Source organism: Odontesthes bonariensis, chromosome 17, assembly GCF_027942865.1.
Source record: "Odontesthes bonariensis isolate fOdoBon6 chromosome 17, fOdoBon6.hap1, whole genome shotgun sequence".
NCBI classification, from domain to species: Eukaryota; Metazoa; Chordata; class Actinopteri; order Atheriniformes; family Atherinopsidae; genus Odontesthes; species Odontesthes bonariensis.
The window spans coordinates 28717796-28734647 of NC_134522.1; the positions used below are offsets into that span (position 1 = coordinate 28717796).

General features: G+C 40.1%; 1 protein-coding gene across 3 annotated transcripts in view; it reads left to right on the forward strand.

The window, feature by feature from the left end:
* The window catches only part of akap6 (A kinase (PRKA) anchor protein 6), a 302904-nt gene that overhangs the window by 32964 nt on the left and 253088 nt on the right, over positions 1-16852 (forward strand). For all 3 annotated transcript variants that reach the window (XM_075448839.1, XM_075448841.1, XM_075448840.1), the window contains exons 2-3: positions 3840-4136; positions 8115-8286. In XM_075448839.1, the coding sequence (XP_075304954.1) occupies positions 3892-4136; positions 8115-8286 (417 nt within the window). In that variant the 5' untranslated portion in view covers positions 3840-3891. The remainder of the gene's footprint in view (positions 1-3839; positions 4137-8114; positions 8287-16852) is intronic.

A 16852-nucleotide genomic window follows, 5' to 3' on the forward strand; every position in this document is an offset into this window, starting at 1 on the left:
ACGCCTGGGCATGCTCCTGATGAGGCGGTGGATTTTCTCCTGAGGGATCTCCTCCCAGACCTGGATTAAAACATCAGTCAACTCCTGGACAGTCTGGTGCAATGGCGTGTTGGTGGATGGAACGAGACATGATGTCCCAGATGTGCTCGATTGGATTCAAGTTGGTGGAACGGGCAGGCCAGTCTACAGCGTCAATGCCTTCATCATGCAGGAACTGCTGACACACTTCAGCCACAGGGCCCACTGCACCAGCATATGGTCTTAGGATCTCATCCCGGTACCTAATGGCAGTCAGGGTACCTCTGACTAGCATACGGAGGGCTGTGCCGCCCTCCAAAGAAAAGCCCCTCCACACCATTACTGACCTACTGCCAAACCGATCATGCTGGAGGATGTTGCAGGCAGCAGAAAGTTCTCTACCAGACTGTCTCGTCTGTCTCATGTACTCTGTGTGAACCTGCTCTCATCCGTGAAGAGCACGGGTGCCAATGGCGAATCTGCCAATCTTGGTGTTCTCTGGCAAATGACAATCGTCCTGCACAGTGTTGGGCTTTAAGCACAAGCGCCACTTGTGGACGTTGGGCTCTCATACCACCCTGGTCCGTTTCTGACAGTTTGTGCACAAACATGCATTCTCGTGGCCTGCTGGAGGTCATTTTGCAGGGCTCTGGCAGTGCTCCTCTTGTTCCTCCTTGCACAAAGGAGGAGATAGCAGTCCTGTTGCTAGGTTGTTGCCCTCCTACGGCCTCCTCCACATTTCCTGGTGTACTGGCCTGTCTCCTGGTATCTCCTCCATGCTCTGGACACTGTGCTGAGAGACACAGCAAACCTTGCCACAGCTCGCATTTATTTATTCACGAATGCATACTAGATTCGCCGAAATGTTGGGTATGCATCATAAGGTTACTACTCATACTCAAACTACCCAAGATGCAATGTAACTTGACGACGCCGATCGTCATTTCCTGTCAAAACGGCAGTTTCAAGCTAGCTACAACGAGGGTAGATTCACTTCCTGTTTTCAAAACAAAAGCACCGATTGTATCGTCATGGCTTTCCCTATGATAAAAGGCAACGGGTATTTTATTTTGTGAAAACAACCGGAAGTGCATTGCTCACTGCGACTAGCTTTAGTAGCGCCGAATTCGTCGGAACAAAATTGTAAATAGACGGTATTTTGGCAGGTTTTCAACACGTTGGGGATCTAAACGACTACTTTCTCGCCTGAAAATGTTTCAAATGTTGCTAAAGTTTACAGAGTTTAGAGCTTAAGCGAAATCAGCTTCAGGCTGGCTGATTTCGGCTCGGGTAGGAGCGAAATGCATCGTGGGTAAACGCTCTGCATACTGTCTAAACGATGAGTATGCCGTATGCAAGTATGTAGTATTTAGTATGTAGTATGCGGTTTCGAACACAGCCATGGTCTATGGTCACCACCCGTAGGACCACTCCTTTATAGGGGTTGTCTTGCTAATTGCCTCTAATTTCCACCTATTGTGTGTTCCATTTGCACAACAGCAGGTGAAATTGATTCACAATCAGTGTTGTTTCCTAACTGGACAGGTTGATTACACAGAAGTGTGATTGACTTGGAATTACATTGTTTATGTTTATGCATTTAGCAGACGCTTTTATTCAAAGCGACTTACAAATGAGGATCTAAGATTACAGCTAACATCAAAGCTAACAATAAGCTACATAGAAGGAAAAAACATTGTGTTGTTTAGGTGTTCCCTTTATTTTTTTGAGCAGTGTAAAATGATAGTTATTAGCTCTGTCATCTCACAGCAAGAAGGTTCTTGGTTCAAATACCAGGTGGGGCCCTTCTCTTTTGATTTTGGATGATCTCCCTGTGCATGCGTGGTTTCTCTCTTACTATGGCCCAGAAAGTCATGATTGGAGGGATTAATCTCCTTCATCTTTTCCAAGATAGCAAAGAACAAGTTGTTCAGGTATTTGGCCACGTCTGTCAAAACTCCTGGGGTGAAATCAGGTGGAGAATGTTGAACTCTTTCTGTTGCAGTCTAGTAATTACAAAAGAATGAGATGTCAAACTTTTGGCTCCTTCTCTGTGGCACTGATAGAGCTTTTTTTTTTCCATGTCATGTCCAGCATCATGGTAAGCAGAATTATAGTCTGAATGCTGTGCTGATAAAGCAAACATATTTGCTTTGTCAAAGAAAGCTATATGGATGCCCATGAAGCTTACGAACTAAATATTACTTTTTCTTGTCAATTTTCATGTAATGCCAAATCTGACAGGGGGAAAGAAAGGAGGAGGACAAAGCAAAGAGGAAAGAGAAAAGAAAGGAGATAAAGATATAAAAGAAGAAAACACAACGACAATAATAAATGTATAAGAAAAACAAGACAAAATCAGACCAGCTGCTACTACTTGACAAAAAATGTCCCACAACCTCTGTTGGAAAACCAGGTGGAGAACTATCAGGAGCTCCTGTAGGAAGACAAACGGAGAAAAACAGCCACAACACCGTCCATCCATTTTCTATACTTGCTATATCCAACTCAGAGTTGCAGGGGGGTTGGAACCTATCACAGTTGTCATTGGGTGCGCCTGGGGCCAGCTGTGCCCCAGCAACGCAGCCACCCCAGACCCCAAACCAGCACACCAACTCCTCCTCCTGGCCCCCAGGTCCACAGCTGGTAAATAGTGTAGCTCCTCCACATGCCCCCCTTTAAGGGCGGTTTATGGTCGGAAACCAGGTTGTCTGCGTGTGTGTCGCAGTTAACGCAGACATGCCCCCCCCCCCCCCCCCCCCCCCCCTTACGCAGACACTCTGGTGCACCTCCCCAAAATTGTAACTCACCGCAGACAGTGCCGCAGATATCGCCGCAGGGAGGAGATAAAGGAGGCCTCTGATTGGTCAACTCTACATCCGCTCAACACTATGCGTATTTCCGGTTTGCTAACCGGCTAATGGCGACGCTAACCGTGCTAACCGTGACGATTCTTTCGCCTCTCTGCCAGCTCCAGTAGTAGCAATATTTCTTCTATTTTTAGATCGATCAGCTGCATCTCAATCAAAGTGCGCATTCGTCCAGTCGCCATTGTTGTTGAATGACCTCCGTAACCGGAAGAGAAACACGCCACCCACCACACTCACAATCCTAGCTTGTTTGTGATTGTCCCTCTTGCGTTGTGGCGTGGGATTAACATAGCGCAGACCGCGCTTCAAAAGTGGACATAAATCAAAAATAACTGCGTCATGTCTGCGACAAGCTCACTGCGACACACTGCTGCGAGAGTATATACGGCCCTTAAGGCCTTCATTGTCAAAGTGAGCATTAAAATTGAAAGGCAGGTAACTGTGCAGCACTGGGAGTGTGGGACTCCAGATAGCCCCGCCCAGTAGATACTTCTCGGCATGCCCGCCCACCAAAACCTAGTGTGCATGTATGGTGTCAGCATGTGATAAATAGCAATGTCTATGGTGTGATTAAAACTGAGGAGTGGGTGGGAGGGAATGCAGCAAAGGGAGCCACCTAGATGCCCCATCACCACAAGACACATACATCTCACATACATTGAGTTGGATCATATAAAGTGGATCTCTTCTCATAAACTGGGAATTCATTATTTTGGTTATTTGTCTGCCACCTGCCTCTTCTTAAAGTGAAGTTGTTGTTACCCATTATCTAAAGCTGTTTTGTTCACCTTCCTTTCCTCTTTCATTTCCTCTTATCTATTTCTTTTTCCTTTCCTCTTTTGACCTCCCTTCATGTACCCCCCCTTTTTTAATTGTTATTTTTTTTACCAGATTTGTTGTCTGTTTGTATTTCTATTGACATCTACATATTTTCTCCCCTTCTCTGTCCAGTTTACTCCAGTGAGACCCATCTACATTAGGAATCCAGAATTTCTCTTACAACATGAGCACTGTAAGTGTGTCACCCTTGAGCCCTGAGCCTCCATCCCCGATGCTTATGTCCGTCACTCCAGTCACCCCAACCATAGACCCCGGCACCTCCACATCTTCTGCAATACCCACAAGCACCCCACTCAACATGGATTTGGACCATCAGTCACAGGATGGGGCCTCCTCATTGTGCCCTGATCACAGTGGAGGAAGTCTCACTTGTGGAGCACCTTACGTTGGGCGAGACATCTCCCAGAGGTAAAAACTTTCAAACTTGCAGTTTGGGACTTTTGTGTGCTCTTTTCCAACTGGGAGAGTAATCACATTATACAGTGTCAGAACTTTGTTTGACACTGAATCCTTTCTCTGAACATTAGGTTTTTGGTTAATTTGCTGTATCTTTAACTTTTCTTGGATGCTTTTCCTGTCTATGCTCCAGCACACTCCTTATGCATGTAGCATATTACATCTCAGTTGGTCCTGTGTTACAGTTTAACTCTTCCTCAGCCAAAGCAATCCAGTTATTGCTTGTTCATAGATAAAACATCACTATATGTCCACTGGCATGGGAGTGGTGTCAGAGACACCAGTTTTAAATTGGTGCACTGTAAAACATAGAGAATGAACTGGAACTGACTGAAGCAACATTGTGTGAACTCATTTCGCAAGATTTTAATTTAGACAATGGTTTCCATCCGAGGGGTCAGAACTTTAACAACACATCTACTAATGCTATTTTTACACGAGAAGTAGCATTTTTAAACAGGTTTTTTATTTACTGATACTACTACTAAAATAAACCGATCGAATTATGTTTGTCAATTGTCGCCTGAATACCTTCAGTGTTCTGAAGGCTCCAACTTATGCAGAACTGGTCCAGTATACCACTCCCTCACAGGGGACAAGCCGGTAATTATAACAATATGGAGGAGACAGCATTACAATTTATCCTGGAGGCTGTGATAAACTACAGTTTATAATAAGCACAAATTTGAGATGATTAAGGTAGTTTATTGTTTTCGATTGGACCACAGACAGAAGACCAGTTAGGAGAGACAGGGGAGGCAGAGCCTCCCCTGTCATCATGGAAAAAATATATAATAAACAAATTAATTAAATGGTTGTATTTATCATGTGGTTTGAACTATGAACTTTAACAATTTTGATAGTTTTTTTTAAAAATCGCTGAATTTTCACATTTCCGTTCAGGGACGTTGCTAGGGATACAGCTGTACAGGGGCACAGGCCCCCAGCCAGAACACCACCACCAACACTGCCTTACTCTATACAGAAAATGAGCCTCTACTGGATGTATAAGAACATTTATTTAAATTAGCATGAACCTCAACAGGTTTAACAGAACTAGAGGCTATCTAAGCAAATAAACACTTTTGAGTTCAGCCATTTAGCTTTTCATTTCTTCCTTCTGTAGCACATCAAATTATAATCAAGTCAGCCTTTTACCAGAGGCAATATTACTAAAAACCACAGTATGCACAGTATTACAATTTTCAACAGATACAAATTAATGAACAATATTTCAGTCTAGGTACTGAGCATTTTACGCAGTCCCTCACAAACTGTGCTCTGCCATGCAATGAGAGACCGTGTTACTGTCTCTCTGTATGTCGCCAATAAAATGTTTCAAACACTTTTAATATATGCTCCCCTGACTTTCCATAGTTTAGCGGATGTATATAATATATGTGTGTAACCTGTTTCGTGTGCTCAGCGATCTTACAACGGCAGTGAAGAGGCACTGGTTGAGGCAGGAGGTTATTTTGCCTGCAACTGGAGTGGAGTGGAAAGCAGGAAGCAGGAAGTGCCACTACTAGCTGCCGCTGCTACGAATTTAGCCAGCCCTTGCTATCAAATGTCAAAGTCAAAGTCAAATTGATTTGTACAGCACATTTCCTGTACAAAACAAAAATTCAAAGTGCTTTACATAATATAAAAGCATTGCAGCGGGGAGTGGAAGAAGCATTAAAAATACATAAAATAATATAAAAAGAAAGAAAGAAAATGATTAAAATGAAATTTAAATTATTAAAAACAAGCAACAGTCCAGATAAATTAAAAGAGAGCGTGCAGATTTCATGCATAGACACATGAGAAAAGAAAAGTTTTTAACCTTGATTTAAAAATGTCTCCATTTGGTGAAAGTTTAATCTCCACTGGCAGTTTGTTCCACTTGTTTGCAGCATAACAGCTAAATGCTGCTTCTCCGTGTTTAGTCTGGACTCTGGACTGGACCAGCTGACCTGAGTCCTTAGATCTAAGAGCTCTGCTGGGTTTATATTCTCTGAACATATCACAGATGTATTTTTGTGTTCAGATCTCTTAGTCCTGGTTAAAACTCTAGCAGCAGCGTTCTGGATGAGCTGCAGATGTTTAATGCTCTTTTTGGGAAGTCCAGTTAAAAGAGCATTACAGTAATCGAGTCTACTGGAGATGAATGCATGGATGAGTTTCTCCTGGTCTTTTTGGGAGAGGAAACCTTTAATTCTATTGATATTTCTGAGGTGGTAAAAAGCTGCCTTGGTGACAGCTTTGATGTGGCTGCTGAAAGTCAGATCTGAGTCTATCAACACTCCGAGGTTACGAACTTGATCAGTGATTGTAAGGTCCCGAGTCTCAAGATATTTACCAACGCTGACCCTCTTCTCTTTGCTACCAAACAGAATGATCTCAGTTTTGTCTTCATTTAATTGTAGAAAATTCTCTCTCATCCAGGTGTTTACTTCCTCCAGACACTGACACAGTATGTCTGCTGGGCTGCAGTCGTCTGGTGACAGAGACACATAAAGTTGTGTATCTCCTGCATGACTGTGATAATAGATGTTAAAGTTCTGCAATATCTGACCCAAAGGGAGCATATACAAGTTAAACAATAGAGGTCCAACTCCACAAATTATGTCCTCTCGCTCAGATTCATAGCTGCCAATTGTGACAAAATAACTGTTGAATTATTATTCAAATGGTGAATAATCTACTCTGTTGAATTCATATATTTGTAAATCTTATTCTGATGGAGTCAGTGCCTCGCCTCACCAGCCATGAACCTCACCGCACGTCACTGCACAAGACCTACACATTTGGAAAGCGAGTGAGCTTCCAGCTGTCTTACAGACAAGTAAAATCAATTAATCTGTTCTATTTTTATAAGCAAGTTGTTATTACCTATTCTTGAAGCCCTGAATGCAGAACATTTTGTGAAATTTAGCATGTGCATCTGGGTGTTGTAGATACCATGACTTCAGCAGAATTTGAAGTGGGATGAAATCACAATTATAAACTTTCTTATTGCATTTAAAAGAAAGGTTAGAGTGTTTGTTAGTGGGTTTTTTGTCCAGTAAAAAAAAAGGCTTAAATAATTGTGTGGCATCTGACATAATGTAGGAATGTGCCGAGGAATATAAATTAATCTTATGCTGACTTTATTCTGACTTTTTTCAAATCATATTTTTCTTTTGTTGGAAATATTTCATACTTTTCTTTAAACTATCTTCAATTACACATCCTGAGGAAGAAAATAAATCTTTGTTTGAACTCTGTGCTGTGTCAAAAGGGTTTGTGATCAGACACTGTTTTATTTTCAAGGGTCAAAAGTAAACGGGTCTGATATGTCCTTCTATAAAGTCATCAGTTGGTGTCGGCTGATGTTGCTGCATGTCGGTTAATGTGACCAACATCAGCAGCAGAAGATTTTATCTGATTCTGTACTGGGCCAATTTTCTTGTGACAAAACTGTACATGCCATGACTCATACAGCGCTGCTCAAGTATAAATTGATCGATCAAACTCGTGTTGTTTACTTGCATACTTGGAAATGCCTTAGCTGTTTGCAATGTAAGCAAAATAATAATTTGTGCATAGGCCTTCTCCACACAGAACGCTTTTCAACAGCACTTGGATATTAAGTCATGTTCTGTCCCTGTGAAAGCAGGACAGCTGCAAGTTGGTAAGAGAAAGACATGCTTACACTGCCTGAGGGGTATAGAAGTGGAGTGACTCACAGACACTTCGCACCGCTGTGACGGATCTGTGTAAATCATGTGTAATCAGCCATTGTCAGTCTGAGCATATCGGTACTAATAAAACAAGCAATGTTGATGTATTTAATGCGAAGGCAAAGTGAAAGTTTAGTCTGCCTGTAAAGTTAAGGGTGATCATCTCCTGTGGAGTTGGTCACAGCTTCGTCCTTATTTCTATTGTATGTGGTGTGTGTTGCTTCAGGACAAAGAAGCCTCCGCCTCTCCATACTGGAGCCGACTGGAAGGTCGTCCTCCATCTACCAGAGATTGAGAAGTGGCTGAGAGCCACCGGCAACAGAGTCACACAGCTTACACACTCTGTCGGACAAGACAGTGACAACAGACACGTGGATGTCCACTTGGTGCAGCTCAAGGTATATATGAAGACTTCTTTCTGTTTTTTTGGGGAAAGTATTACTTCTGCTTGTTGGCTTGCTGCATCTGTTAGCCTGTGGGGTCTTCTTTGAAGCTGGAGAGATAGATGGATGGATGTATGGATGGACGGATGGATGGATGGATAGCTTTGGATAGCATGTAAAATGAAAAATGGAAGATAAAAATGTTCCTAAATAAAGTTATGTGAGTTTAGTGCTCTTTAGAGTGTGGAACAATAAATACATACATACAAAGTGGTAGTAAGTAAATTATCATGGTAGAGTTGAGTGAGTCTGTTGTAGAAATAGCTCCAGTGTTCCTGTCGTGTGTCATGGAGGGGTTGGGATAGATTGTCCATGATGAGGAGCAGTTTGTACAGAAAAGTTCTGTCTGTTACTGATTTAGACTAAAGACCGAACCCTTCACTTTTCACTGCTGGCTTTAGCTGATCTCCTTTTGGCATTAGTCTTGAAAAGTGAAACAATTGGTCAGATTAACAGTTAATCTGCTGTTTAGCCTTGTGACACATTAAGAGGAAAATTTCAGTGTGTAATGCACAGTCCTTGTCTGATGCTGTCATGGTAGTTGAGATTTTCTCGTTTTTTTGTTTATTGACTCTCTCTGTGCAGTCTGTGCAGCATCTTTCAATTCTAACATTTATGTATCAGAAGATAATAAAACACATCATCTGATCCTTCCTTAACAAGTCTTAAAATCAAATAAGTACAACCACAGACAAACAAAAACATACAACTCATTATGCCTTATCGTACTTAATTTAACTGATGCTATGCTAAAATACAGAACAAGTGTGTGAAAAACACAGAAAAAACTTATTTTTTCATAACGTGACATAATATAAAGGATTTACAAATAGTGTTCCTACTATCTAAATAAACCTTAATTACTTCGTATATATGGGCCCCACCATCAAAAGAAGGAAAAAATACAGAATCTGACAATTCTGGTATGTTCCTACTGTCTCCGCTCAAAATAGATTGGTGGATTGACAGCTGGAGGGGTGGCAGTCCACCTCCTTGCCACGGCTGAGATGCCCTTGAGCAAGGCACCCTTAGCCCCATGCTCCCCGGGCGCTGTGATTGGCTGCCCACCGCTACCAGTGAATGGCATCTGTCTCCATGAGTGTGTGACCATGTGCATGTGTGTTCAACAGGTGCCAACCTGGATGGGTCAAATGCCGAAAAGTAATTTTGTGTGTACATGACAATAAAGTAATCTTAATTAATAAAATTAGTGTTGATCAGTCTCAAAGCGCTACTTCATGAGTTCCCAGCACCAGGCTCAGGATGCCTGGTGGTGGAAGCTGCCATAGAGGTGGAGGTACAGCCAGAGGAAGCCTGTTGGTGACAGTTGCTGCAGAGGTGGAGGTGCAGTCAGGCGGAGGTGGAGGCTTGGCAGTGCAAGTTCCCATTGAGGTGGAAATACAGCTGGGCAGTGGGAGCAGTATAGAGGAAGCAGCAGCAGAGGTGGAAAAAGCCACACTATCAAACCTGTTGTAATATTGGTTGAAAGTATTAGCTCTGTCCACATCACCTTCTACAGACTGAGAGTTCTTCAGTCTGTATCCAGTGATGGTCCTCATGCCCCTCCAGAACTCCTTGGTGTTATTGTTCTCCAGCTGTCTCTACCTTTTTCTTGTACTCCACCTTACCTCGACGTAATGTCTTTTTAAGCTCCTGTTGTACACTCCTCCGCCTTTCTCCATCCCCATTCTTGAACGCCCTCTTTTTCTGGTTCAGGAGGTCTTTGATGTCACTGGTGATCCAGTGGTTTATTATTTGGATAGCACCTTGCAGTCCCCACTGGAATCATAGAGTCTCTACAGAAGTTAATGTAGTCTATGATGGTGCTGACCCTCCTGTCCATGTCAATGTCCATTTCTTCTTCCTCCAGCAGTACAGCTCAGTCTGTGACAGCAATTGGACAGCAATAGCTATGATTTGTTCAGATGTAACTTTGCAAACCTAAGAATGCTGCTATGTTCTTTTTTTTAGAAAGAAGAGGCTTTCTTCTGGCAATCCTCCAAAATAATCCTTGATTAACTGTATTGTCGTGAACTTTACCATTTAACAAACTAACTGAGGTCTGTAGAATCTGAGATATAGTTCTTGGGTTTTGAGTCTGACCTGGGGGTGAGCCTAAAGGCACATCCACCACTGGGAAGATTGATAACTGTCTTGAATGTTTTCCATTTGTGAATATTCGTTCTCACAATAGAATGATGGACTCCAGAATATTTGGAAATTACCTTTAAAACCTTAAATTGATGGACAGCAACTTCTCGAAGATCATTGTTAATGTCTTTCGTCCTTGGCATTGTGGAAACACACACTTGAATGTACATACAAGACTGCAGTATGTCATGTGTTGTTGCTCAAAGAATAGAATAGAATAGAAAAATACTTTATTCATTCATAATTCATCTGAAGTTGTATTTAAAATTTTTCAGACCTGATAACGACCAGATGATTTTTTTATTACTCTATTGCTAACACACGTGCAAATGTGTACTGTATGTTCTGAAGCCTCGAAGCCTCCAAACTGCCTTTGGTTGATTCAGATAAACCGTAGAACATCAGCTGATTCAACTGTGTGACCTCATGCAGTTTCCTATAATGCCTCTCCTCTCTACACTGCCTTTGTGTTATGTAATGAATAGCTTCCATCAGCCTTGTTGCTCACCATTTATTTATTCATGTAATTCCAGTCAGACTGCAGTCTTTCAAATACACAGAAGTCAATTCTGATTCTTTTACATCAAACCTCATTGTCTGCTTAATCCCAAGTGTTTTCTTTTTATCAGAGAAGACAAAGGGAGTTTCACTCAGTCTAAATCATCGAGCTTTTAGTTTATCTTTGAACAATTTTAATCCATCAATAGGCTTTTAAAGGAAAAATACCCCAAAAATTCCACATAGTTGTTGTATTTGACTTTTAACTTTTGTGTGTTGTTATAAATCCTAAAAACAAACTGTTAGGACACTTGAATGTAATGGAGATGTGGACTCTTTTATGCAGGACAAAGCAAGTTTCATTCATTTATTTATTCCCATTCTATTTAATGCAAATTAAAACTCAAACTGTGCATGCCTGAGTTCTTTCTAGGAATTCCATGTTCCTTCCATCATCGAAATACATGCATGTTTGGTTAATTGGTGATTCTAACCCTAGGAGTGAGTCTGCATGGTCTCTGTGTGGCCTGGCGGCCCATCCAGGATGTACCCCACCTCTCACTTAATGGCGGCTTGGATGGGTTCCAGCCCCCCTGTGACCCTGAATTGGATTAAGCGGGTCTAGAAAATGGATGGATAGATATCTCACATTGTAAACTCTTAGTCCATCTTGTTATAATATGCTGTAAAATTTGAAGTTTGAAACTTTTTTTCTTTTAAGCTATTTCACATCATTGATGCAGTAGCTAGATCCAGATGCAGAGATGACGGATAATTTAAATTACAGGACACAAACTGAAGGCAGAGAGAGCTGCAGAGAGTCCAATGTTTTACCAGTTGCACCCTTACATGTGTCCTTTGTTTCTTAAATCACTCTTGCTTTTATTAATTTCCTCTAATGAATTAAGCTAACTAAATTAACTAATAATCAATAACTATCTTATTTACCTTGGATCAACCAAGTTAGCTCTAGTTTAGGAGCTGTTGCACCCTTTATGCATCATCTAATGATTAAAAAAAAAAAGTCACTGAGAGCTTTCCAGTCAGACCAGGTGACAGTCGAATATAAACTCCTGCAGACTCCAAAGCTTCAACATCTGGAGACTTATTTATTCAGTCAGTTATTCGTTCATAAAAATGCTATTTTTTCTGTCCATATGAAGGTAACATTGCATATGGATCTATTATTCATGGGGGTGTATCAATAATGACTCAGATATTTCCTGTTCATCAGACTGCTGCTGCTGCACTCAGAATCGTTTTATTGAGGCAGTATTTTAAGAGTCCTCCTCTCTCCTGCATCAAATTTTTTATTTTTTTTTGCATCTTTGTCTGGGTGTGTTCTCTGAATAAAACATGGCTGCAGCAGTCATGTATTTAGTAACAGCTTCAGGATTGGACCAGGAGTCTTCTCACTGATGGGAATATGAGGAGAAAATGTACCGTGTGTTTGTGTGGGGGGCAGAGAGGGGGACAATTTCTCTGTAGCTGAGTCATTCCCTGCTATTTCTCACTGATGCAGAACCATAGATGCATTGTCTCTTCAAGCCCCTTTCCTTTGTATTCTTTAGCAAATTGAATGAAAACCAATAATCTGATTAAGTTCCTAGGTTTCCACCTGTGGAATTAGTTAGAATTTGGTCAGTTATTCAATGACCATTGCTGTCTTTAACTGCACATCACATCACTACAGTTTATCAATATAACTGGTGGCACTGGCCAAGAGTCCACTGTTCAGATTATTTTAACACATGGTTCAGAAGTTATAAACATGTCACCACAGATACTTATTTACAGATGCAGATATTTATATATTTATCCATTCAAAATACATTATTTATAAAGGGCAACTTCAGAGATACAATGCATGGGACTTATTTGAAGGAGCTTTTGGAGCACTAGGTGACCCAGTTATTAGATAGCTCAGAAACGTAGGATTTTTCACATGATATAATGACATAAAAAGCCTGCCTGTTGCTTTTGGTAAATTGTGATTCTGTCACAGGATTAAAAAGAAAAAAAAAAGTAACAAAAAAACAACAACAAACAAGAAGAAATGTTAAAAAAATGTTTTGACTGATGCTAATGTTTGTCATTGATGCAGGAAGATCACATATGTAACTAATACTATAACTCTCATTTAAGGAAACCTTTGAATCTAACCAAATTCCATCTTCATCTCTAAACATGTATGTGAACCCTCAAACAACTTTTTGAGAAACAGTAGGCAGATGTTTTCTCCTATCTTTGCCACTTGCTTTCTATTTCCCAGAAAATAAGTGTTAAAGAACACACACGCACACATAAAGAACATACAGATAAGAGGCTGCCCATCTAAAAGCATATGAAGTACCTGTTTTCAGATGATACTACTGTGAAGGCTTATGTTTATGTTTATGCATTTGGCAGATGCTTAGGTAGGCAGTTAGGGTACAGGGGTCTTGCCTAATGATCCCTACTGGAGGAAGTACCTTTCATGCCCCAGGTCACCTACACAAAAGGTGGCAATCTTACCACTTACTACTATCCAGTCCCTACAGACTCTAAGTGTATGTGCACAAAGTTTTTGGTGTGTGTGTAGTAATGATATGTGCTGGAGCTCAGCTGGATTCTGAGAAGAGACAGTGGCAGCTGTGTGCGCCCGTAACACGGTTAGAACAACACCCCTTGTTGTGTGGGTGACTGATGTCATTCTCACAGCGTGTATGTGTTCTCATATTTGTTTCAGTATTTCACCCACTGATGGATCCTTGATTTCTCATCAAAGTTGGGACCAAATTCCACTTTTTCAAAGCTTATATCCACAAAAGAATTCCCCCAGAGCATCCCAAAACAAACAATATCGTGGTTCAACCAGATCAGTAAAGACAAGATTCTGAGAGGTGTCAAGTCACTCTCTAAATTGTATGTCACCAGCTTACACCCCCTAGTGTCGAGAAGACCTTAGGTTGTAAAAGTGCTAAAGTCTGAGAAATAAGAATTGGAAAATATTGCAGAGAATTAAACTGTAATCAAATTCTTAATCAGGTAAGATTTGTTTGCCTTTGTCAGAGTGCTGTCAACGGACAGAATGGACAGTTTAATAAAACAAAGAAATTGTATTATAAAGCTGTATAGATAATATAAAGCTGCTTGAAAAATGTAGGGATGTCTCTGTCCAGTCAAACCATGCAGACACAGATGTGTGGTGTTCAGTTTTTGTTGAAGACAGAATGTGTTCTGACACATTCTGATTCAAGCTTCATCCTGCAGGAAATCTCAGTAGCAGCTTTTTGCAAAGACAAAGCAAACCCATATATTGCATTACAATCTATTACTTAAACAAAATGCATTATTTCAGAGTAAAACTTTATGATACAATGAGCAATATGTATAAATAATAGGATAGGTCAAGGTATCTTTATTATTTCCAAGGGGCAATTTGTGATACAGCCAGCAGGGAAAAAACTCATTCATAAACAGACATGTAACAACATAAGGCTCACACACTAGTAAACAAAACAACAATGATAATTTTAGTGGCCTCTACTTATTGTTCTGTTACAATATGGCTTCTATGTTTTAGGTGTTTTTAAGTTCGCATACAGATAACTCGTTCCTTGGTTGACAGCTCCATCTAGTGGTTTGTTTCCTGTATCACAACAAGGTGGAGAAACCAACTGTTTGTATACACCCATCAGAGACTATTAATCAAGTTTCCAATCATTTATTTATGTTTTTTGTTAGAATACAATAAAATAATATTAGAAAAAAATATGCTTGATGTCATGAGATAAAATTGGTTCATAGTTTTTCTTTGAATTCACTTCATCACTTCATGGTAAAGAAACGCGCTCATTAAAACTCACAGAGCTGAACTCTAAGATAAACATAGTTTATCGTTTTTTTTCCCAGTTATATGGAAGCATCTACATACATTATAATTCAGTAATAGAGATTCAAGTTATAGAAAGATTTTCATACTTTTTGTTTTCTATTACAAGAAAGCGATTGTGCCAAGCTGTTCTCATCTCACATAAAATTATCTAAGTTTAATGATAAGTTTGATATAAAGAAAATTTCTTTAAAAAAAGTTTTATTTGAAAGTTTGATTGAAAGAATTATTTATACTAAAGTGCAAAGCATCAGTTTTCATTTGAGTAGATTTACAGCAATAGAAAGGCCTTTTAACACCAAAAGGAATTGGACTCCTGGCTAATAATCGTTTCTTGGTTAGTTTTGTTATGTTTACAAGAGCTCACTAATCGCTTAGAGTAGATTTAGACTTGCTTTTCACTGTCAAACTGTAGAGTAAAGAGGTGACAGTGGAGGATTTTAATGAGGCTCAAAAAAAAAGGTGGTAAAAGGTGGTTGCTTTGACAAATTCCAAATTACTCTGTAACATTAAAACCAGGTGCTCAGTCTACTTACTCTTCAGCTCTCAAATATGGGAATATAAGAGTTAAGTGTGTTTTGCCTAGTTCTCTGATTTGAACCTCCAATTGATTTAAGATTTTCAGAAGAACAAAAAAACGTGTAATTCTTAAACTCAGGGCTGTGCAGAGACCTTTGGAGGGGCAGGTGCTCAAAGTCAAAAGGGGGCAGATGGAGCACGATGGAGCAGATGGAGCAATTTTAAACACTCCTTTTGTTTTAGTTTTAACGTCCTCTCCTTACGAGGCATCTCTGCAGAATGAAACATGATTGATAAACTATAATCTAATCTATAATCTGCACATAAAACACACACACAGTGACATTTCATACTTTTTTCAAGACATATACTGTATAGCTACAAATTTGCTCCATGGTGCTGATTCATAATCTGCCCTTTATTATTCTTGGTGCTGATAATAAAGTAAAAAATAATTAAATTGTATAGAAATCATGTATTTAAACGTATTTGTGCTTGACTATCCACTTTGCGCAAGACAGCAAGGTTCTAAAAGTTATATATTTATTCATATTATATTCAATTTTTGTGTATACAAATGTTATAAACAAGTACAGATTTGTTTAAATGAGAGGTTGAGAAAATCACAATTCAAATTCTTCTAATTATTATTGTCATTGTTGTTGTATTTATACTAATATAGTCCCAAATTATGTGAATAAGCATGTACATTGCATAGTTTTAGTGAAATAACCTATGCCTCATTGCCTCTAGAAACATACATGTAGGGAAAACACTACAACTCACTTGACAGTAAAATTATACATCTCTCTAATGCACTTTGCCCTTGACAAAAAAAAAAAAATATAGAAACAAAAAGAAGCCATTCATACAGGCATACAGACATACTTTTTCCCCTCAGCACGCTGTGTGTGGTTAATTAGCGGCTATAACTTGTGAGAGTGTGTGCAGAGTCAGACGCACACATACAGGAGCTGCTCACTTCACTAACTTCATCAGTCATCTAGCAAGAATACACCGTGGCGTGCACAAACAAATACAGCTGCAAAACCTACTCACCGGACCGTCAATTGTGCTCTCTCTGTCTCTAGCAGCTTAGCAGTGCCTAATCAAGATAGATGCAGCCTGTGAATTTGCAGACTTTAAGTGTGTTGTTAGATGTAATTTTGAGCTTCGGGCAGAACGAGGCCACATGTGTGCCCCTGCTGTCAAACTCTTGATTTATAACTCACAAACATAAGATTAATTCTCATTTTGTGTAACTCTCAAAAAAAAAAAAATCCTGAAATCTTATAACTGTAGCCACAAATGCTGCATTTAAGAGTTGTCTTTTGTCCACTGTAGCTTGTCTGTGGTCGAGGGATATTTGTCTCAAGATGACTGTGTTCTGCACTTACATTCTTGAGTATTAGCAGCAGCTGATATCTGTGTTTTGATAATAAGCTCCTTGACACCCAGCAGACTTGGCATCATCCCATC